The 25,263-nt window shown below is 41.4% G+C and overlaps 1 protein-coding gene across 1 annotated transcript; it reads right to left on the reverse strand.

Annotated features, from left to right (window-relative positions):
• Nucleotides 1-629: 629 nt before the first annotated feature.
• alp3 (alkaline phosphatase 3) lies at nucleotides 630-25,263 on the reverse strand. The gene is made up of 11 exons (XM_088078582.1): nucleotides 25,132-25,263; nucleotides 21,945-22,061; nucleotides 21,531-21,646; nucleotides 20,341-20,515; nucleotides 16,049-16,221; nucleotides 15,807-15,947; nucleotides 9,369-9,438; nucleotides 8,171-8,305; nucleotides 4,721-4,912; nucleotides 2,792-2,908; nucleotides 630-1,791 (listed from the first exon to the last, which is right to left on the reverse strand). Exons 1-11 carry the CDS (start codon nucleotides 25,199-25,201, stop codon nucleotides 1,475-1,477), a joined length of 1,623 nt encoding a protein of 540 aa, XP_087934708.1. The 5' UTR covers nucleotides 25,202-25,263; the 3' UTR covers nucleotides 630-1,474.

The raw sequence follows: 25,263 nt of genomic DNA on the forward strand, positions 1-25,263 counted from the left end.
TGCTTTCTTATGTGGTCTTCAGCTGTGTTTTGGACGTGTCATATTTTGCCATTTTTCGCCATTCTATATTATGGCATTTTCCATCGTTTTTACGACATGCTATATTACAGTGATTTTGGCCGTTTTTGCAACATTCTATGCTATGGCGTGTCAAGGCATGCTATTTTAGGAGGTTTTCAGCTGTTTTTTTTCGGACGGGTCATATTTTGACTTTTTTTGTTATTCTTAAGTCTGGCATTTTCGGTCATTTTTTCGACCTTGTATATGATGGTGTTTTTGACTGGTTTTGCAACATTCTATGCAATGGCATGTCTTGGCACACTTTTTTAGGCAGTGTTCAGCTGTTTTTGGGACATGTCATATTTTGACAGTTTTCATCGTTTTTACGACATGCTATATTATAGTGATTTTGGCCGTTTTTGCAACAGTCTATGCTATGGCGTGTCAAGGCATGCTAATTTAGGAGCTGTTTTTGGGACATGTCATATTTTGACAGTTTTTGCCATACTATAGTATGACATTTTTTCATTGTTTTGGATTACATACTATACTATATAATTTTTTTCATGGCTTTGGACAACATACTATACTATGATGTATTGCACTGATTTGGACGACATACTATACGATGACTTTATACTATGATTTTATTATGACAATTTTCATGACTTGCTATACTTTGGCTTTTTTATTATATCTTCAGTGGCACAGTTTTTATTTTTTTCCCTCCATACTATACTATACATTTTCATGAGGTAATGTACAATGTATTTTTTCCCTTTTTTATGGGCTACAATAAATTGACTTTTTATTACATTTTTAATGGCATACTACAGCATGATTTTTTTCATAACATCTTTTAGGCCAAACTATACTGCGTTTTTTATTTTAAATTTTTACTGTCGTACTACACGATGACTTTTGTTTTTTTACAATTTACATGACATAATATATCATAAATGATTGTGATTGATCTGACATACAAACACGCATGCATGCACACACACATATACATATATAAGCTGCAACACATCATACATGCATTGCTAGTATGTATTAATCAGTTGACATTGATTGATCCACAGCCCATTACATGTACATTCTCTATTCAAGGACTGATTTATTGCTCCAACAGAAGAATTCAATAAACACTAATTTACTGAAGTAAAAAGGTGAATTTACATTTAGTACTCTCCTATTAGTACAGTGCAGTGTTGAAGTCAGCTGTCCTTTATCAATAGATTTTGTATCTAGACGCAGCCCATTGCTTTTTCTTTGTCTTTGTAAGACCAGAAAAACTATATGTTTTTTGACTTCTAATAATCTAATTCTCTGTTATAACCTGGGTTCAAGGGTTCATATCCATTCTGCTGAAGCCTTGAGAAAATCCCTGCTCACTTCTCTATGACCCTGACCTTTGATCTCCCTGGTTTGTGCAAGTGGAGTAAGATCAGTAGGTTTAGGAAAAGTAACCTCACATCAGCACTGTAAGTGCCAGCAGCACACTGAGAAGGCTACTGAGCAGAGCTGCTGAGCTACGAGCTACCCCGGCTCCGTTCTTATCATCAGTAATAGTGGTCTGAACTGCAGGTGCTTCAGTTTGCCCCTGACAGTGCCTCAGATCGGTGCCCACACAGGCAGCGTAGGCCATGGCGTGGGCAATGTAGTTCTGCTCATGGACGCCCTGGAAGAGGTGGGCCATGGGTCCGCGGGCGAGCACTGCCACATCCTCTCCACTGTGGGTGGCCGACTCTGTGGGGACAGCAGCCAGCTGGACGTAATCTTTAGTTTCTGTAACAGAGATGGAAATTTTGTTTTTCCACAGCCCAGCTGCCAAAGGAAAAGTTGGTATTGTACATTTCTGCAAACCATGGAGAGGTTACATCTGTACATTTCATGATAATCATGTCAATGTTTCTAAAGTAACACAGTGGATGTCGTGGCATCTCGGTAAGACGTCTGTCAAGCTGCATACCAACAAACAACAGAAGTGGTTGTTTCTTAGTTGTCATTGCATCTGTCGATAGCTTTATAGCCACCAAATGTGATTATTGTTTAAGAACCCAACACTGTTTCAAACAACTGAGATTTTCCCAATTTTAAATTATTTACTGAGACACTGCTACATTTCCAGTTGGGCTGATTGTGTTTACAGACCACTGTTTGAGACCAACAAACAACAAAACCGGTTGTGTGTCAGCAGCCTGTTCTCATTCCAAACTCATAATATGCTCCTGCTTTGAAAGTGTTTTTAGCGTAGGATCACAATACCAAAAGCCAAGTGGCCAGAAAAATCAGTTCATGCAGCTACAGAAGAGAATATTACTTCCTGAAAAGATGAGGTGAAATTCTAATCATCTGTGTAAAAAGAGGGATACTTTCATACATGCTGCTTTCAGTATTCATTCCTTACTGGAGCAGGAACACCATTCATTTTTGTTGTCATATTACCTTAACTGAACTGTCATTTTCTCTCTTGGTTTCTAAAGAAAATGATGCAAATTAAATTCGAATAAATGTCAGAGAAGGAGAAAGTACAGCTGATTATATTATAAGGAAAGGTCATGTTGTATTATAGGACATGTGAAATGTAAAGGTCATTCTTCTCTAGAAAGTTTTCTCATTGCCGCTGTGTGTTTATAGCTTTTTTGTCCTTGAATACTCTTAAGATTTAGAGAAGTAACTATGAATTAGTGACTTTTTAACAAATGCTTTAACCAGTCAGGTATGTGATCATCCTAAGTCTGTGATATTCATGGGGGGAGGCAAAGAAACAATGAGCGTGTCTTACTTGTGTTGACATCGCGGATGTCTGGACGCTTGCCGTTGATGATTTTGTGTCCAGGTCCGTTGCCATACATCAGTGTGGTGTAAGGCAGCACGTCTGAAGCCCACAGCGGTGATTTACCTGGAAAATCCAGAAAAAGAACATCAGCATTACGTTTGACTTATCTTCTCTCTGCTTCAAAGTGCTAAGCACACACACACACTCACACACACACACAAACACAACTAAGTGATTGGGTCTCTGGATCTCCAGGGTGCTGCAGGAGGTCTAGAGCTTGTTGAGTGTTTCTCTCCAGATGAGCCATTAGCCTGGCAAGTCTCCCTGCTGATGAAGAGCTCAGAGTTTCACAAGCACATTAATCACTGCTGCACTGCTGGGAGGAGGAGGAGGACGAGGAGGAGGACGAGGAGGAGGAGGAGGAGGAGGACGAGGAGGAGGAGGAGGAGGGTAAAATAAGGACATGATTGGAAAAGAGGTGGGCACAGCATTTCATAACACAAGTTCTCAATCAATACATCCATCCATCCATTTTCTGCCGATTATCAGGGGTCAGGTCGCAGGGGCAGCAGCCTAAGCAGGAAAGCCTAGACTTCCCTCTCCCAGGCTACTTCGTCCAGCTCTTCCCGGGGGATCCCAAGGCATTCCCAGGCCAGCTGAGAGATATGGTCTCTCCAGCATGTCCTGGGTCTTCCCCGGGGCCTCCTTCCGGTGGGACGTGCCCTGAACACCTCACCAGGGAGGTGTCCGGGAGGCATCCTAATTAGATGCCCGAGCCACCTCATCTGGCTCTTCTCAATGCGGAGGAGCAGCGGCTCTACTCTGAGCCCCTCCCGGATGACCGAGCTTCTCACCCTTTCTCTAGGGGAGAGCCCAGCCACCCTATGGAGGAAGCTTATTTCGACCACTTGTGCCTGCGATCTCGTTCTTTCGGTCACTACCCAAAGCTCGTGACCATAGGTGAGGGTAGGAACGAAGATCGACCAGTAGCTCAGCTCAGCTCCCTCTTCACCACGACAGAGTCCGCATTACTGCAGACGCTGCACCGATCCGCCTGTCGATTTCCCGCTTTATCCTTCCCTCACTCGTGAACAAGACCCCGAGGTACTTAAACTCCTCCATTTGGGGCAGGATCATCTTGGCTACTTCACACTCGGCTGCGAACCGATCCAGTGAGAGCTGAAGGTCACGGCCTGAAGAGGCCAACAGGACCACATCATCTGCAAAAAGCAGCGACCCAATCCTGAGGTCACCAAACCGGACCCCCTCAATGCCCTGGCTGCGCCTTGAAATTCTGACCATAAAAGTTAGAAATTCTGTCCATATATATATATATATATATATATATATATAATATATATAAACAGAATAGTACCCCTGAATAGGAGTAAGTAAGGACGATAAAGAGACACTCTAAAGTAAGATTAACAAGTGAGAAAGACTGATGGAGTGAGGAGAATTTAGAGAGAATAATTTAAGTGACAGAGAGAGCTGTCATTGTGTATGGTCAGAGACAGTTAGGAGAAACAGAGACGCCGAGAAAGCGAGGGACTGAAATAGAAAGGCTGCCAGCTATATGTGTTCACGCGGGCTGTAATTGCAGAGGAGAGAAAGCAGAGGAAATGTCAAGCTGCTGGTGGCAGAGGCACACTGAAGCTGAGAGGAAGCAGGCATCACATACACACATAGACTCAAACACAATAAGCACAAAATGCCACTTTCAGTGTCTATTGTCATGGGGTGTAAACACACCTGGAGGGGGGAATGGATGGATGGAGCTAAAGATGGAGGGAAGAAAGGAGGAATAGGGCAGAGTTTTTTCTGCATCACAACTCTCTTGTCATGGGTAAAAATTTAATTTCTTATGCCTGCAGCACCAAAGCAATGTGGTACAAATTTTAGAGAAGAAATTGAGAACAGGATGTTTATAATTACCCAGAATGCTCTGTCCACGAAATGGGTATCCATTGAAGGAAACAGGGTGGGAATGGTCAGCCATCACTATAGTGAGAGTTTCATGCTCTTTGGTGAGTTCAAGGCCCTTGGCGATTGCATAGTCAAAAGCAACGGTCTCATGGAGTGCCATGTATGCCCGGCCGGCGTGGTGAGCTTGGTCGATTCGCCCACCTGACCACAGAGAGGGGGAGGGGTTAATGAGGGGGTATTGTGGAGTAATGGCTCCTGGTAATGCTTAGAGCTTTAACTGACAGAGAGCAATTGAACATTTCCCTCAAACTTCAGAAAAAGGACTTGGTTTTGGAAAATGTAACAGTTACAGTTTTTATTTAATTAGGCTGAGTCAGTAAGACCAAACCGTAGACCTGAGACTTGGACTTGAGCCAGATTTAAATCATAAAGATTAGAATTTGAGACTTGACGTAGACTTTATTACTTTGAAATTGTTCGAGATTTAACCACCAACAGACTTGAGATTTGAAAGAAAAACATTCAAGTCCAATATTTGGCCGTTCATAGCCACACACTGAAATACATCAAAAATGCTCCACTGTGTGCACCAGCTGGCTTGTCTTGTATAACTGAGGTCAATACTTGGTTTGGACAACTGCTTGTAAAATGCACCTGTCCTGGGTAAGGTTTTAACGAATGACCTCATAGTTTGCAAGCGAGCTAAACCTTTAGACATTTCAACTGTGTTTTCAGTTGCACTTTGGACTCTTCTCTGGGAAGCGGCCTGCAAAACTTGCCTGCCCTGGATAAGGTTCAAACTCAACATCTAGTGGCCGCTTTAAGTACTACAAAATGTGAAAGATCTTACTCCAGGGTTCAAACTCTCTGCACGCATTATTCAGTTTTCACAGTAATGAACAACAGCTTCAGCTAGAGTTCACCAGTACCCCGACATACATGGGGGTGCGAGGGCACTTTCATCGCTGCAATGGAACGTCGAAAACATACAAAGTGTCAGGTGTTTCGGCACAGTGGGAAAATCAGGTGCTTAGTGTGCCTGAGGTTGCTGATCAAGTCTTGTCTCAGACAGGTGACATTTTAGTTTTATGGCACAAAGAAAATAAAATTTCGCCTGATATTTCTGTCTGCTCTGCTGATATAAGTAAGGAACACTTCAAACTGTTAAAAAACACACATCTATCTTCTTGTCTCCTGAATTTTCATAAACTGAATGCTGAATTTTCCCTGCCATATATCCTGACTTATACTGTATATCAGTCCAGTTTTCAGATGTCACCGCCGGTACTGAAGTAAAGGGAACATCCAAGTCTGTAAATGTATTGTGAATTGTGGCATTGGGCTAAGTGGGTAGCCAAAATGACTAAGGACGCTTGTTTGGAACAAGTAAAGTTAATTTTTATGGCAACAATAAAATAAAATATCGCCTGATATTTCTGTCTGCTCTGCTGATATAAGTACTCCACGACGTACCTTGCAACAAACATTCAAATAGTTAAAAAACACGCAACTGTCTCCTTGTCTCCTGCATTTTCATAAATACTGAATTTTTCCCTGCCAGAAAAAGTCAATTAAGACTGTTCAGACATCCTGAGGCTACGTAATGAACGTGGTTACGTCATCAATTTCTGCGCATTGATTCGCCAAGGAAACCCTCTGAGCCAATCAGCAAGGTCAGTGAAGGCTTTGTCCCACCTCCTGTGCCCCGATTGGAGGAAAATCTCAACGTCCATTTGTTGTTCCCGGAAATTTGAACACATGGAGGGAAAACGACACGGAGTGCTTGTGTTTGTTTACATGAAGACATACCCAAAAATAACAGAGTAACAAGACAGAGTTCAACAAGTAGCAAGACCAAGATGGCAAAATGACAATTTTTTTTTGTACGAGCGGCCTCGCGACGCTGCAGCTGATCCTCGTCACAAACAGCTGATGCAGCAGGAGGACAGGCAGGACAGGCAGGACAGCGGCCAGTTTGGACATATTAGGTGAGTAACTTATTATTTTTACAGTGTACTTTAAGTGACTCTCTTTGCACGACTCTCTGAGTGAATCAAATGTTAAAAATTCCCGAACATAAATGTGTAATGTGCCACATTGACCATGCCATGTTGGTTTTTTGTGTGTTTTATAGGAAACTGTGCTGCGTTGCAGGCGCTATGACCCGATGCAAGGGTAAGATTTATGAAAAAAGCTGAATGCACTGGGCCGAATGAGATCAAAATGTGTATGGGTCACAATATCTATGTTGTGTTAACACCACAGAGCAGAACTAATTTTACTACTTGTGTTTTCAGCCGCTGGAAGCGAGGAGAGCTGTCTTGGCCGCAGAAGAAATGGATGTTTGGAAAGGGATCACTATAGACATGATATCAGATGAGGGAGACGGCACAGCTGACGGGGAAGCTGCGGATTGTGAGGCCATCGTGCCTTAGAAGTTAGATACTGGAAGGGAGCCCAAAATATGTAGCAACACACCACAAATGGCCACCCTCACACTCTGCTATGTTGCTTATTTTTGTTCTTTTGTTTTTTAAAATAAAGCTTTACTATTTCAATATGTTGGACCCTGGAATTTATTGATGCGACAAAAGTCTAATATTACTTGTTCCAGGCAAGACTCGAACCCGCAATCTCCGATATATGGGCCAAAATTTATACCACTTGAGCTAAACTCCATATAGTGACATATTTGTCAATATATCTAATTATCTTCATACATCTAACTTTTATGACATCAATAAAATAAAATACTGCTCCCTCATCTGATATCATGTCTATAGTGATCCCTTTCCAAACATCCATTTCTTCTGCGGCCAAGACAGCTCTCCTCGCTTCCAGCAGCTGAAAACACAAGTAGTAATATTAGACTTTTGTCGCATGGTGTACCTGATCACTGAGCTGTCAGTGATCAGGTACACCATATGCCTGCTTCTATTTATACATTTGCCTGTTATTTTAAAGTCATTGTGAAGACACTCCATAGCACCACGGAGTCCCCAGGCGGCTGCCTTAGATTAAAGGAGAGATGGATGAGGAGGCTGGTGAGGCAGCCGTGCGTAACAGAAGCACATCAGCCAACCATACTTTGCTATAGTACACAATGCAGCAAACTCACTGAGCTGTATGCAAAATTAATTTTGAGTCACCAGATCCAAGCAACCATGCACAATGCATTCTGGAGGTTGTCTCTCAACCAAACTCAATATCAGGGCTGAAGTTGCTATAATATAAATGTAAATATATATTGATTACTTAGAAAACCACAGCAATTAGCAGTGTGGTCCTTTACTTGGCACTTGGGGCCCCTTTGTGATTATAACAGGATTCAATTTATCCATGTAGACTTCCCATTTGTTTTGCCTATTTTTAGCAACTCTCTGGGGATTTCATTATCCAACATTTGACAGACAAAGTGATAGGGTGTGTGTGGAAACTGTGTGAAGCTGCTGTCCTCACCCTCCACTAGTAGGAAGAAGCCCTTAGGGTTTTTCTGGAGGATACGGATGGCCTTTTCTGTCGTCTCTACGATGGACGGGTCCATTTTTGGGTCCCTTTCCGCCTCAAAGCGCAGATCACCAGGTTCAAAAAGAGCTGGAGGAGAAAAGGACAGAGCACTTTTAGAAAAAAAATCAGCTATGTCCATTTTATCAGCCTACAGTGGAGGTGCAGCAGAAAGGAAAGTCCCATCTTCCTCCCACTACTATTATTTTCAGCACACAGGAAGCGCTAAACCACAGTGTGAGGCTGAAATCCAAAGTCTGCACAGCAGCAAGAGCACTTAGTCCAGAAAAAGCATGATGACTAAAGCTCTACAGTTCCTCCACACCATCACAAAGAACTCCACAGAACAACTTTAAAATCCATACTGGAGGAGGTGGAGGCACAGCAGAGAACGAAATTTGAAGGACACTTAAGACACACGTGGGTAATGGTTATGCTGGTTGGTTGGAGATACTACAAAAAGATAAAGTTAAAGGAATAAACATTCATGTTTCCTACCAAGAGTCAGATAATAAGACCAAAATACTCATATGATAAGCCTGCACTATAAATAAAAAGCTGAAACCAACATGCAGTTAGCTTAACAAAAAGTGTACAAAAAGTTTTTTGTTTAGCTTTATACCTCTTGCAATTGCATTTCGGCTTCAAAATTATAAAAGCAGTGCTTATTTGTGAGGATTGTCAAAATATGCAAGTATCATAAACTTTGCCACATTTTCTGCAATAATTTAAAATCCAATGGAAAAATCCCATTAGCTTTTTGACTAGGCAACCAGGGCCATGCTAACTTTCATGCTGGCCTTCAAAAAACATCATCCCTGCAGTGGTCTATAAACTGAAACAGCAATCGTTAAATATGAAAATAACAGCTAAATGATGTCTTTAAGTGTGTTATAAAAATCTGTTAAGTGGCTCATGCTGTGAATGTTTTTGCACCTTGAAAACATTATGTGGGTCAAAAGTAGTTCAAAGCAAAACATTGAAGACTGACATCACTAATACAAGATGAAATGAGTAAGCTGGTGAGTGGGCCAAGGACACTACAGGCCTATTGATGTTATGTTCTTTGAAGGCATGATAGGAAGGCTTTGTCCTCAAACACCGCAGAAATACACACAAGAGGGCAAATGGAGGTTAAAGAAAAAGGACTCACCCATGAGGTAGTCTGTGGATTCAGGGTCAACAGCAGTGAAATCTGTGTTATTCCATACATAATGGGCTACCTGTGTTAAGACACAAACATTTACACACACTGAGTTGGTGGAGGACAATAATAGCCTCTGTGTTTGTGTTCTACACTGTCCTCAAGTATAAAAATATAATGTTTTTGTTTATGTTCAATCCTTGAGTTTATGTGTAGCTTTAAAAAAAAAAAGTAATGAGGTGTATTATGCTCTGTTTGTATGGGTCTTATCTTGAGCTCAGAGGTCTAGGGATGATTACGTCTTGGAGTCAGATGAGTAGAATATTGATACTAGGCTTACATGACATGGACTGTGGCCCTTGGGGGTTATTTTTGTGATTAAATACAATAGGTGAGGAATGTTCACTGATGAATGTGTAGATGCTTGTACCTATATAAGAGACATGCATGAATTGTAAGAGAGAGATTCACATTGGTCCCGAATCTTCTCCCAGGCAGACCATGGTGCCTGGTGGATGCTGAACTTTGTTGTAATAAATTAATTCTTATGCAACCAAGTCGGTGTCAGCGGCGGTTCCTTCATCAACTACACATCATTGCTACTTAAGAAACAACGACAGTAAAAAGTAAAAAAAAAAGGGGATGTCAGGTCATCTGCAACAAACTAAGAGGAACTGTATCCTATATATCTTATATACAATAGGCAATCCTGTGTGTGTGTGTGTGTGTGTGTGTGTGTGTGTGTGTGTGTGTTACAGATATACTTACATCTTGATATCTATAAAATCTAGTAATTATTTTAGGATGCCAAAGTTGAAAGTTATAGTGATTATTTAAATAGCTCAAACCTCATTTTATTAAGTTTCTTGTGTGTAAACAAGTGTGTTCAACTATTTATGTGCATTTAAAGATGTAATTTATAAGTTTAGGGAACTGTAAATTATATTCATTGTAGACCAAAAGAGACATCTTTGCATGTAAAGCGCTTGCCACATACACACTAGCTCTGTCTCTAGAGGATTTAGAGGGTCAGTTCACGTAAAAAGAAAAACACTTAATTTCTCACGTCCCCTGGTGGAAACCAGCTACACTATACAGATATTCTTAGCATAACGCGCAAATGTATGGGGACATCAATCTGCTTCTATACTAATATAATGAAGGTAAATGGAATTTCGTGCAATTTGGTACTCAATCAGTAGTGTAGTGGTAGGGATGAGAATCAGCACCTCCAAATCTGAGGCCGTGGTTCTCAGTCGGAAAAGGGTGGCGTGCCCCCTCCGGATCGGGGATGAAGTCCTGCCCCAAGTGGAGGAGTTTAAGTACCTCGGGGTCTTGTTCACGAGTGAGGGAAGGGTGGAGCGGGAGATCGACAGGCGGATCAGTGCAGCGTCTGCAGTAATGTGGACGCTGCACCGATCTATCGTGGTGAAGAGGAAGCTGAGCAGAAAGGCAAAGCTCTCGATTTACCGGTCGATCTTCGTTCCTACCCTCACCTCTGGTCACGAGCTTTGGGGAGTGACCGAAAGAACAAGATTGCAGGCACAAGTGGCTGAAATGAGTTTCCTCCGTAGGGTGGCTGGGCTCTCCCTTAGAGATAGGGTGAGAAGCTCGGTCATCCGGGAGGAGCTCGGAGTTGAGCCGCTGCTCCTCCGCGTTGAGAAGAGCCAGATGAGGTGGCTCGGGCATCTAATTAGGATGCCTCCAGGATGCCTCCCTGGTGAGGTGTTCAGGGCACGTCCCACCAGTAGGAGGCCCCGGGGAAAACCCAGGACACGCTGGAGAGACTATGTCCAAGCTGGATGAAGTGGCCGGGGAGAGGGAAGTCTGGGCTTCCCTGCTTAGGCTGCTGCCCCCGCGACCCGACCCTGGATAAGCGGAAGAAAATGGATGGATGGATGGATAGGTGAGTATACTGTAAACGGCCAGAAAAAGAGGTGGGCATACCCTGTATACTTGTGTATACCCCCCTCTACACCACGGTACTTAATTAATGTGCAGTTTCACCCACGGCTGTTTTATGAATATGAAAAGCCAAGCACTCTGAGATAAACAACAGTTGGTAGTAATTCCTCAATCAGGTGCCAGTAAGACATCACAGAAAAGAGCACAACAACATGATATAATTAAAAGAGCTCCAGTCAAATTAATCAAAAACAAAGTGGAGTGCATGATGGAAAATGAAACCTTTTATATACTGTTTCACATATTAGTTTGGTGAACCTTACAGTCCTTTCATCGTTTTACAGATCTGTTTTGTCTGCCACTTAAATGGATGTTTAAGTCAAATGATTCATGTATGTCAAGATTTAATCTCTAAGCTTGTTTCCATCGCACTCTGTGTCATTTTGCTTTTATCAGCTGTATACCAACTTTTCTATCTGTGCCAAGTGCAAAAACATTTTTGCAATATTTTGACTTTTTTCTAGTTTCCAGAATTTCCAAACAGGGTTTTTTTTGCACATAAAAAACATGGTTGGAAACAGAATGTGTCTACACATGTGGTTTATATGATGCATGTATAAAGGGACATGGACACAGAATTCGAGGTTGGGCCCCATTAATTATTGTGAAAGTTACTCAGTGGTGCATGAACATGGATGTATTAAGATAACTTGATATAGCATTGAACATGGGGCCCTGCTTACTCCTATTAAAGTTGCTCAGTGGTGCATGAAGTCAAAATGGTTCCCCCAGCCAGCACCCTATCGGGACCATAATAGGGTTTGACGCCTACCACATTCACAGTATGTACCTTTACCTGATGAGTTAGCCACCGGACACGGTAATTGACAGGACATAATCTCTTCTCTACCTTGACAGGCCCAGACCATGAGGTGCAAACTTGGCAGAGAACCTAACTGAGGCCTTAGACAAAGGGTGTGACCTAACCCAGACCAGGTCCCAAACCGCAAAGTGTGCATCTCTGTGGCGTGCGTTATAATACCTGGCTTGTCTGGCCTTGGCCACTCCCACATGTCTTTCAACCTCCTTCAACAAACGTGTATGAGAGTGCAGGGTATGATATGAAGATGTACTGGGTGCAGGGGCTTTGTGGATGAGATGCTCTAGTGGACCCTTCAGGTTGCATCCTAAGGCTAACACAGCAGGGGTCACACCAGTGGTCTCATGCACTGCTGTGTTGACAGCCAACCGGAAAAGTTCTGATGATGGTCCCCAACAACAGAGGCAATCATCATCTTCAGGGTTTTGTTGACTCGCTCTGTCAGATTGGTCTGAGGATGGTATGCTGATGTGAGCTTGTGGGTCATGCCATAAGTGTCACACAACTTGGCCAGCAGTTGGCTGGTGAACTAGAGGCCCCTGTCAGACACCAAGTAGTTGGGGACCCCCCAGTGGGTGAAGATGTAATTTTTTAGAATCTGGAAGACTCTTAGTGTTTTGGCGTCCCTGAGAGCGAAGAGCTCCACCCATTTGATGTAATAGCCCAATACAACCATCAGAACCAAATTCCTGGCTTTGCTGAAGGGGAAAGGCCCCATGAAATCAACTCCTACCATTTCTCCTGAGGCACTGACCTCTGGTGTCTGGAGGAGTCAGTAGAACCCTTGTACTGCTGACAAGTGTGGCAAGACCGGACATGACCCCAGGTGTCCTTGTGGACACTCATTCTCATCATTCAAAGGACACTCACTCATTACTCAGAGGACTTCTTGAACCTAAATTCCTTTCCCCCGGGCATAGCATACTTTCCATGATGCGGTTTTAGGATTATTTAGCTGGCACACAAAAAGTCAAGGCCGAGTAGTAAAGACAAACACAAGTCACAAGTGGTTGTCGTCCAATACATGTACGCTGACAGTAATATGGACGCCATTGAGCGTAAGCTGAAGAGCGGTCTTCCCGATGGCTTTACTTCCTTGTCCAAAATAAACATCGGAATCTCACTGGGACCCAGGACCTCTCCTTTGTTCTTGATACCATTCCGTATTGACTTGCTCATTTGGGAATACATGCTCCCAAATCAAGGACAGCAACAGCAGGATGGGGTTAAAAAGTTCTCACACTGCTCAGTGAAGTCAGTGACATCCTTAGAGCTCCTTGACTCCTGAAACCGGGGAAACTCCATTCCAACGGACGGTTTCGCCGCAGCAGCCTGCACAGTTTGAAGTGTGGCCTCACAATTGGATGCAAGAGTGGATAAACTAGGAGGCTTCCAAAAACTCCAATTATTGCCTTGACCTTTTTTTAATTCGTCACCCCAACATTTGTCCCTCCACTGCAGATACGCCACCTCAGTCTGGCCCAAGTCCTGCAACCAAGCATTGATGTACTCTTTTGCCTCGGTGGCAACCGATTGGATCACAGCCCTGAGGCCCTCTTCCCGGTTTAACACGCTGTCAACAGCCTCCTTATTTTGCTGTTCAAAGGACTCCAATCTCAACTGTAAGTCCTGTATCTGTTCAGCCAACATGCCTACAACATCACCTTTGTCGTCATCTGACTGTTGTTTATCCTCCTCCTGCGGTTCCAAATACATGGACTCCAGCAGGCTGGTTATTTCCCTGACACTGCTTCGGTTATGTCTGGTGGTGGGGTTAAGCGACATGGATGGGGTCCTCCTCAAACTGAAGCTCACTGTCTTCTCCGATCCCAATGGCGGACCCCTGCTGGCTGTTAGTTGCGATGTGTTGTGTGTGTATGCCCTAGAACCTACACCCCTACATTCACTCACAACTCCCAATAACTGTAGAAGCAAACAAAAAACTAACAAAAAGAAAAACCCTGAGATATGCCTTACAAAAAAAAAGTCAGCCCACAAACAGCAATAACAGAAAACGAAAAGAAACAGGCCACACTCATGTATCCCAAACGCACGATGTATGAGCTTGATGATTAATCCATTGCTTGATAATCCACAGTTAATAAAAATACTTAATTAATTCAGCCCCAGTACGGGCCACCAATTGTAACCATCCACCTTGTCACAATATAACTCACAAGGTAAAAGATACATACACTACAAAACACGTTGCGGGCGGATCAGTTCTGCAGTGAATGGCGGCTGAAATTAAATCATTTATCTGGCTAGCTCTAAATGTAAGGAAAATACTCCACCATTTTAGGTACCTAAACGTGCTATGTGATTTAACATCAACGAAAGAAAATACATATCTCGTATTGCAAAAAAAACACCATTGAATTATCATCTGCATCAGGTGGAGACAACAACCGCCTAAACTTGCTTAACTCACTGTCCCCCAAATGTCCATTAAAAGTCCCTCGAAAAAGTCCAAGTCGCTTGTATACTTGGGCAGGCCAGAAACAAATGAAAACAAAAAAAAAACCAATCCTCCAAAAGTCCTCTTGATGAGGCTGGTCCACGCATGAGGAGCCGCCGCAGCCCAACAAAGCACAGAAGCCAAACAAACTCCACACAGGTCCCACTGGTAGCTCAGGTTCAGACGTGAAGCAATCCTCCAGTGGCTCATAGGATAAATCCACAGTCTGCAGATGACACTTAAAATCTTTTTGCAGAAACGAAAAAACACTTGGAGGTCCGATTCCCGACCTCCCAAACGTTGACTCTGACCCCTCGCCTAATTCTCCAACTCATTTCCTCTTATATCACCTCCGGTGAGTATATGTTAACCAAAAAAAACCCAAAAATAAACACACCCATGATATTAATAAGCAAAAATACATTACAGCATAAAATGTCATCCGTACATGTCAAGCTGTGTCCTAATCAAGAAAAAGAAATGCACAGGCAACTGAAAACACGCAAAGGTCAGGCATCTACACAACTGACAGCAGAAAAATGAATCTGAGACATTGTGATTCTTACAAACTGCTGCATCTAAAATTATTCTGGATGATCTAGGGATGACCTGCACTGTGCAGCCCATTGAGCAAAAGCACTAGAGACTTGCGGTAGCAAATGCCAAACATCCAGTTTAGCATTCTGCAAAACTGAATGAGAATAAAGTGATTTAACTGTGAGACTCTTCTAGACTTTCTAAATCCTGTTGGACATTATGGAACAAATCTTGGTAGTCAAACAAGTCATTTCGTGGAGATTGTTATGCCCAAAATAATGCATCCACTGATTTACACACATCTCTATCGCCACATAAGTCAATGGGGAAAAGTCTTTTTGGGCCGCGGTGCATCATGTAACTGTGTAATTACACTGTTTGGCCACTATGAAAACTGGCAAAGTTATTACATTAGTTGTGTTTGCGGTTTTTTAGCACTGTAGTTAGATTGCTTTGTTTGCTGTAATGTTTCTGTTTTGCCAAGATATTAGGTTCCCTAAAAGTGTCTGTACTTAAAGAGAGAAAGTGTGTTTATTGTAATTTGGCTAAACTGATCCTTTGAAAATAGAAAAGGTTTTATGATGCTTATATTGCAATATTATAGATATAGAATTAATATCAGTATCAGTAATATTGTAATTCACTGGTGCTATTATACAAGTGTTACCTTTCCAGCTTTCAATTTTTGCCACTCATCGATGAGGTTGCGTCCGTCTTTCCTTTTGCCCCTAGAGGAGTAATCCCTGGGGTATTCTGGGTCCTTGGCGCCCTTAGGGGTCATGTACTTCCTACCACCACCGATGATCACCTGAAAACACACACATAAACACACACTTTTAAATGTAATGAGTGTGTAACTGTTAAAAGCTAATGATATGAGAATGATCTGCGGCGTGAAAAGATGCTTACGTCAATGTCAGTGTTTTTGATGAGCTGGGAGGCGATATCGGTGCAGCCGTCCCTCTTGGCGGCATCAGGCATGTCGGCGTCGCTGTACCACTTCCTGCTGGCGCTGTGGGCGTAGCTGGCTGCTGGGGTGGCGTGTTGTACCCGTGTGGTTGTTACAATGCCAACAGACTTGCCTAGAAGATAGGTTTCAGGTTTAATGTCGAGTAGATGTGTGCAGACCTAGATGTACGAAATATGCACCAACCTGTATGTTTGTGTAATAAATGAGCAGCTTTCAGGCTGAATGTTTGAAAGAGGTTGAGCCATGATTCAACAACTCTCTCAGTGCCCTGCAGATACAGTATATTAGGATTATGTTGAGGTATGGGCTAGTAAATATACTTTTGTTCTTTAAACCACCTTGATGCCCAATATTGCTCTTTAAATCCCCCTTAAAGCCCCCAAGTGGCAGCATAAATAAAGACACTGAGGCAGACAGTAATGCACTCCAGGGACACTGAGATGAATGGGCTGGAAACAACATGCAGACTGCACCAATTTACACCACGGCTGTCTCCCTAGAAACATCCTCACATGTATAATCGAAAGATTTTATAATTAAATGCAAATCTAAACATAGTGGCTCTACAGCTTCAAAGTTAGGCCTTCTCTCCATACTGTGAAGGCTGACACATGTATGGTTTAATCGGTCTGTTCCCACACTTTGCAGTAAAAGCTGTGATTATACAGTGCTACAGAGTACATACTTAAACCCAATGAGTACATTTTTTTATGGCTTCACCATATGACCTAAAATTCTAGATCTTTTATGTTCCCTTTTAGAAATAGATTTGGTTTCTTTTGGAATTCTTGGTATGTTATCAAAAATTTAGGCTAAAGATTTATGTTTTTGAATAACGCCTCACCATGCAGATAATAAATAATGGACCCACTGGTGCGTCAAAGGTCTAGCTGAAAAACATAAAAAACTAACCCTTTGAAACCCGGAGCGACATCGCTTTTTTGTGTTGCCTTTAGATGCCTTTCACAAGTATTTAAACCTTCGAACCCTTATCAAATTAGTGCGATTTCTTTTAAAGACATGGGGAAGGGGCAATAAGCAACTTGGCAAAAAAATGTTCCACGAAATTAGTGTATTTAGAAAATTATTTTTAGAAAGCTAGGGTAAATTGTCTAGGGGAAAAAGAAAAAAGCTAGGAGAAAACTATGTTAATATGTTTTTGGGTCATTTCTTGTTTCAATGCTCATTGCCTCCTTCCCATGTTTTTGAAAGAAATCAAGCCAATTTTCTCAGGTTTCAAAGGGTTAACACCAGGATTACACACCGTGACCACGCCCAGCAGTGATGTCACAGGGTCCTGGCGTGCACCTGTACAACACTGAAGCAAGATGGGAAGTTAAACCGCTGGACAACCAGTGGAAACGAGATTTTCTTGCAGTGTTGAATTACTCTTTCAAACATTGGTTTTGGAGCCACAACAATTAGTTAACTTATTAATTGATTCAATTAACTACTAGAATTACCATGTCGTGGTTGTATGCCTCCACAAACAAGTTGCAGGTACAGCTTACATCCATGTCTGTCCAGACTTATATATAGTCATGACAGTGGATAATGCTTCAAATATGAATGTTACTGCAAAGAAATTATCCCAAAATATTGATGCTTCACACACATCTTCAACCCGGCAGCATAGAAGATCATACAATCAGCAGAGTTTCAAAGTGGACACCTAAGATTTGTTCACCAATTCAGTATGTGACTAAACTCTATTCCTGAGTTAAGGCATTTAATAACGGACAGAAAAGTGTTTTTGCAGAACATTATGATGTCAGTGAAGTTGACTTTTGACCTTTTGGGAATAATATTTCATGACTTCATAATTTCAATGTGATTGACTTTTTTTTGTCATAATTAGAGTGTTAATTATTGAGTAATTACCAAAGAAATCACTGAGTCCGAATGGAAAATTGTGCCAAATTTAAAGAAATCCCCTCAAGGTATTTATGAGATTTTGCATTCTTTTGCCATGGTTGTCACAAGTGTGAAGGCATAAAAACTAATCTGCAACAATTTTGATGATCTGTTGATTGCTTAAACCATTTTTCGAGAAAAAATGGCACTGATCTTTGTTTCGAGGCTCCCAAAATGTGAATATTGCTGGTTCTTTCAGTCTTCTTTGATGATAAACTAATAAAACTTTGAAATCTGGAGTGACTGAAAACCTCACTGAGGGCTCTTGGATTTCATGATGGGCAATTTTCACTATTTGTTGACAACTAATAGGCTAAACAATTATTGTTTAAGTAAATAATGGGAAAGGTTTCCAATTAAACAGTCTAATTGGTTTGCATTTAGAATTCCACAGCACTTTTTAAAAAAGTGATATTTCCTTTTCAGATTGTTTCGTTTTGATAGAGTTTGAATAATGGTTGGGGTGGTGTTGTTTTGTTTTGTTTTGTTTTGGGTTTTTTTTTTTGATGGGAACCATTGGTTTAAATGGTCATTTCCATCAACACATTGGTATATAGTAGAAACATCGGGAGACTTTGCCACAAGGGTCATTTATATAACGTATTTTTATGACATCAAATACTCAAAAACTTCCCTGTATTATGTAACACATACACACCTTCACACACCTGGATGTCAGTCTGCAGTGCTGTGCTGGGGTCAGGGCCATGGTACCCTGTGTGTGTGTGTGTGTGTGTTATAAGATATTTATGACCATTGATAACACGGGAACACGATAAGAGTCAAGGTGCTTCCCTGTGCAGCACATTACCCTGCAGTGTCACCTGCGGCCCCAGGCTGCTGTTGCTCCCGGCTCCCTGGTGGCCCCTGTAATACTGCTCTGACGGGGCGCTTCAGCTCACAGCGGAGCGCTCAGCTGTAAAATCGGGTTTTGCTGAGGCTGTATAAGACCTGGGGGATTTTCTTTTGTCAGGAGCCAGAACTAAAGTGTGACATGGCAGAGCTGTGTGACAGGTATCTGCCTGCTCTCCGAAAGAGTCACAAAATCCCATTTGTTGCTTCAATCACAACACCGTTTGAAAACATCGTACTGTATTATCTCTCTAGTAATGTCAGTTATTCCAGTATATTAGATATAATAACTCATATAAGTCCATTTACATGAGCAAGAACTGACCGCTATCATGAGTGCCATAGTTGTTTTGCTAGCTTATTTTATTTACCGTATTTCACAAGTGTTATATTTGGAATATATATGAGCTGACTTGTCAAACAATTTATTGATAAATTGTTTTTTCTCCTTTGAGTCTGATTAATAATTACAGTGACTTTGCTGCAGCAGACCGACACTCATATTCATAGGCGTAGGATACAATAAGGTGGCTTGAGCATCTGATTAGGATGCCTCCCGGACGCCTCCCTGGTTAGGTGTTCAGGGCACGTCCCACTGGTAGGAGACCCCGGGGAAGACCCAGGACACACTGGAGAGACTATGTCTCTCAGCTGGCCTGGGAACGCCTCGGGGTCCCCCGGGAAAAGCTGGACGAAGTGGTCGGGGAGAGGGAAGTCTGGGCTTCCCCGCTTAGGCTGCTGCCCCCGCGACCCGACTTCGGATCAGCGGAAGAAAATGGATGGATGGATGGATGGAGGATACAATGAAATGTGGATGGGACAATGTTATAGGGGGTCTGGGGGTCCTCTCCCAGAATTGTTTTGATAAAGTAGATCTCATTTCCCATATTTCATACAGGACTGTACTAACATGAGAAAAATTGGAAGAAGTTGGCCCCAGATCACATATTTGAAGATATTATAAAGCTAAAAGTACAGAAATTGATTCAATGATTAATTCAGAGCCATCTTTAAAAATAACCTGTCTTTGATTTTTTTTAAACTTGAAGATCTTGTTATGCTTGCATGCAACTGCAGTTTCTTTTAAATGAATTTCTTTAATGTTATCAAATCGATGAGTAAATTGGAGAAGACAACTGTAGTCTAAGTGCTCCTGTACAACATTAATCTTAATTTCTGTTACTATGGAGAATCACCTGCATCTGAGGCCTGTGTCTTAATGCTGGATTATGTTGGTAGCCAGTTATTAAGTGGTGGCTTTGTTTACACACACATTTTTACACACATAGGCCTATAGAGTGCCCTGGATGTAGGCAACATAATTTCCCCAGATAAGGATTAAAAATATTATTAATGATAGTTATATAGACTATTACTTTATTCTATTTATTTATTTGTTCCCATACATTCTTCATGTATTTAATTACTAATTTACTACATTTTTATTGTCCTGCATTAGTCTTACCAGCATCTTTGGCCCACTTCAGGATGGACGTGACCTCGTTGCCCTTCTGAGTCTTGCAGGCTCCGTTCCGCGCCGCTGCACTAACGGCAATGGTGTTCAGGTTGGTTTTCACTCCACACAGATACGCTGTGGCTGTGGCTGCACTGTCTGCAATCTGGAAGTCCACACTGTAGGTCTGCACACAAACGCACACACATACACACACAAACATGATCTTAATAAAATATAGCACTGAAAAAAATGCACTTTTGATTTTGCAGCCGAAAATAATAACAAGATACAAAAGAGAAAAAATACAGCTGAATAATTTATCAAGAAAGTAAATGGAACCTTGATAATGAACTGCAAATTAATCTTTTAAATATCTGATTACATTTTTTAAACCAATTTTCTTTCTCTAAACTACTCTGTCACTCTTAATTTGGGCATAAATGTGGTTTATTAACGGCTGGAGGATGAATTGAGACAGAAAAAATGTGTAACTATAACTACAGTTGTGTTTAGTGTATGATGTACAAAATTATAAAAGACATGCAGTATGAAAACATTGTGTTTTACATACTCCTTAGCAAAAATATACATTTCTGTTGCATAATAGCTCTTCAGGTAGCACTGCAACAGCTTGCAAAGTCTGATCAGGTCATAACTCAATTTTTATCTGAAAGGTCGTCACTGAATTTGTCTTAGTTTATTATATTGAATGTGTCAGTTGTAATCACACAGGGGTATAAACTGTAAATAAAAAGGCAAATCCAAGATACTGCATGTACACACTCGCTTGTATCTGCACATCTGTGCCTTTTTTTACGCAGTCTACAATCTGTGCACAAGCTTAAATTATCATATCCAATGCATAATTAAATGTGATTAATGTAGCATTACCAATCTCACATGGCCACAGGGCTCATCACATCCATATTCAGTTGAGCGTCTATGGACAGCTGGTGTCATGTTGTAGGTTGTACTGATAAGATAAATCTGCCCTGAGAGAACTGTGTGAATATGGGCGATATACATAATTTTTACTGGATTTGACAATATGACAAACTTGTGAAAGCACCCATGGGTGTACAATAGCCCAGTACAACTCTCCTAGATTATTTGGATGAATAGATATGAATGCATTGGGCATCTTCATAGTTTATCCGTGTGTGTGTGTGTGTGTGCGTGTGTGTGTGTGGCACACGTACCTTAGCCAGTCCCACGTTGGGGAAGGTGTCCATGGTCATTACTGTCTCCTCTCCTGTCTGGTTCTGCAGTTGTCCCTTGAGGATACGAGACGCTGTGATGGTTGTGATTCCCATACCTGGTGCACACACACACACACACACGTATTGTATTCAAGTCTCGATAAACTCAAAACTTTCTCCACTGTAATTGAATGTTTCCCTATAGTAGGTAAAGATCAAAGTCTCACTGTGCTTTATTTTCTTGCACTGAATAATGTTGAAACGGACTGGAAACAGCAGAGACAGCGTGGAAAATTATATGTGGTTTTTATGTTTTGTTTTGTTTTATTTTGTTTTGTTTTTCAGGTAGACTGGACTTCCTGGTTATGCTTGTCTTGCTTGTGTAAGTGTTATTAGTGTGTTTGTGTAACCTACCATCTCCAAGGAAAAACAGGATGTTCTTGGCCACATTGGTGTTGAGCTTCCTGTCCAGCGCCGACTGCAAAGTCTTCTGGGCCTGTGACCTCCAGAACTCTGGGTTCTCCTCCTCAACTAAAGACAAAAACACAGATCACACTGGTTTCAGGGCAGAAATAATGGTATTACAGGTCCAGTATGGATTTAATAATAAAACACTTTATTAATTAATTTCTTAAATTTATCGGGATATATTGGCAGAAATGGAATAAAATATAAAAAGTATGTTTTCTTTAGTGTATAATCACATGAAAATAAGAATTATTGTTTTACTTTAGAATGACAAGTTTATATCTACAAAGGGATGAGGTCCTTGTGCACAGAGATCGCCATGTTGCACTGCCATGTTTCTACAGTAGCCCAGAATGGACAAACCAGACAATGGCTCTATTTAGGGCCTTGTATGTTTTTTAAATGTGAAACTGCTTTATTTGATGTTTTTACTGGTTTAAAACACAAGATCTGTTTGTCTTGGAGAAGAGAGAACCTATGTGATTAATTCTGCTCCTGGTAAAACCCTCCTGAACATCTGCTGCACTGTCTAAAACTATAAGAAAAAAAAGGTGTGCACACATTAGCAGGTGCTGGACTAGCAGGCAATCTCTGGCATGTCGAACAGTATCAGAGAAACACTAATTTTTAATTTGAAACACCTTTATGTCGTGTTTTTAGTGGACTAAATCACGTTGCTCGGTCTTTTTTGGAGTGGAAGAGATCTCTGTGGATAAATCCTCTTTTAGTAAATTGACTACTGAAGGAATTCTAACTCTGGAGAAGTTTCAGCTCATTGCAATCAGCAATCGGCACCACTAGATGCTGGTAAATCACCTGAAATCACACTGAACCTGTTATGTCGTTAACTGTGTAAATGCTGTTATCTTTGAAAAGGCAGATCATGTAAACCCGACGCTGGGGGACAGTTTGTAGTTATATAAAAAAAAGGTGAGCGAATAAAGAACAAAAGCTACAGCTACAGAGGTAATCACATATCTCACTACAGGTGTATCTTTTCTTTGAACAGACTTCAGATTTATGTGTGCCAGATACAGAAAGTCAAAGAGCTGTTCTGTACTTGTGTGCATCCTGCAGAGATCAATGTGAGCAGGAATTTTAAAAATCCCAGTCGACAGCTCTTTGTTCACGTCCTGTGGGACTCGAATGTGTGTGCATTCGCATGTTTGTTTGTAGCTGTCAGTCTCACCTCATATGCTCTCTCATCGAGTACAGTGCATCCCTCTGTGCTGTAACTGATAGTTGATACAGTGGTCCACTAACAAGCGGTAAATGCTGATAGCAGCCAGTTGCACTACTGCACAAGCACTGAGTGTGCTGATTTGAAAAGTTTGGAAGCCCCTCACAAAACAAGGAGGGTAGTAAAGTGTACTGAAAGAGTAAGTGATTGTTAAGGATGAAAAGAGAGGTGGAAACTGAGGAATCCTTTGGGCGGAAAAAGGGAGAGTGGAGTGAAAAGAGAACACAAAGAAAGAGGAGAAAGTACACCCCGAAGGTGTGGTGATTAAGTTTTCAAACACCATACCGAAAGTAGAAAAGAAATCTGACTGCAGGGTAGAAACGTGAGGATCAATGCCTCAGCCGCTGTGATCTGAGGGGAAAATCTGCTTGTTTGTGCGTAAGCACAACAAGGAGGGAAAATTAGAAAAATATCAGCAATTTTTTTGCCTTCACCGCTGAAAATCTGAAACCCTTGAAATATTGAAATGGTTAGAGTCGTAGTTGAAGTGGCAATACAAATAATGAAAGGAATCGAAAAAGCTGCTCAAGTAGAAGTTCTGAAAGAAAGTGTCGGCTGAAGTTTACTGTGCAACAGTGAAAAGTGTGTATGAACAATAGAAGTTTTGGGATGGAAGAGCTGAAAAAGGTTTTGTTATTCTTTTTGTTCAAAGGTGAGGATCCAAGATCTGAAAGAGTCTGAAGTGTCCATCAAAGTGTAAAGATTCAAAGGTGTTCAAATGTCAGTTGAAGAGAAAGAGATAAATGCAGCCGCGATGTCACTGATTTGTAAATGGCTAAAACTGTTGATTTGTCAATTGAAGAGTTAATTATGAAAGCAGTGGAAATGTCAGTTGATGTGCAACCACTAAAAGCAGCTGAACTGTCAGATGAAAGAGTAATAGCCTGAATGAAAGGAATGAAAAGGAGTGTGTGCACTGTAAGCAGTTGATATGGTGGACTGAGTGTAAGACTTAAAGGAAGATTTTTTATTATTATTTGGCAATACAGGACGCCATGTCAGTTTACACCTGTTAAATGCATTGTGACTTTTCAAAATACACTTCCATTTTCACAGGAACTGTACAGTTTCTGCTCGAAAGATGCACAGTCTTGCTCAAAATAAAGTTACAATGTTGGTAAAAGATCTCAGATTTAGGTTTTTTTTTCCTTGTGCAACACAAGCGTGTGGTTAGGTTTAGAAATCATCACATCGTTACCTGCAGCATTTAAAATTGTTGCCGTCCTTGAATGTATAATATCACCCTGACATGTACTGTCCACTGGCCACGTTAAAAACTTATACTGCACAGCGGCATCTCATACCACTGCCAAAGGTCGCTTTTGGTGTCTGACACTGAAATCACTCACCAAGCAGCTGTATTTTACAAATTCAGAATGAGAAAGGGCTGTCGGTTGACTTATAACAAGTGAAAGCAACTGAAGTATCAGTGAAAGTGTAAGCTAATGAGACATACAGCAATGCAGCATAAAACGTGACCTGAGATCACAGAAAAACCGAGAGGTTTAAAAAAGCTGAACTAACACGAAAGGAAAAAAACTGGATAATGGTTTTAAGTGTGAATGTGTTTTTAGTAGAACATAAGAGCTGAAGAGCAACTGACAAGGTTCAAAGATGGTTGGAATTTTTGAGCATTTGAAGAAGCAACGAAGGCTGAAAAAAGTAGCATAGCTATTTTATTTGTTTTTAAAAAGCTGAATAGAAGTGAAGATGCTAAGTGAGATGAATTTCATTAATTTCCAGAAGAAAATGTATGGATGTTGGACCCTCACGAAAATGTTTTGTAAATTGAGAAGCTGAAGAATAAAAACGAAGAAAAGTTAAGAGTGTGTAACGTTAACCTAAGCTTACTGATTGGTTCACAAAACAAATCAGCTCTTCTTGTTTTCCTACCTTTGGCACTGGATGATCCAAATGCCACCAGCAGAAAAAGAGCCGAGATGACAACTCTTGTCCACTCCATGACCGTGTTTAACTTGTACAGGTCCTCCTCTAACCTTCCCCGAGATCACCTCCTCGACTGAA

Source organism: Plectropomus leopardus, chromosome 6 (genome assembly GCF_026936395.1).
Source record: "Plectropomus leopardus strain MGB_pleo_1.0 chromosome 6, ASM2693639v1, whole genome shotgun sequence".
NCBI classification, from domain to species: Eukaryota; Metazoa; Chordata; class Actinopteri; order Perciformes; family Serranidae; genus Plectropomus; species Plectropomus leopardus.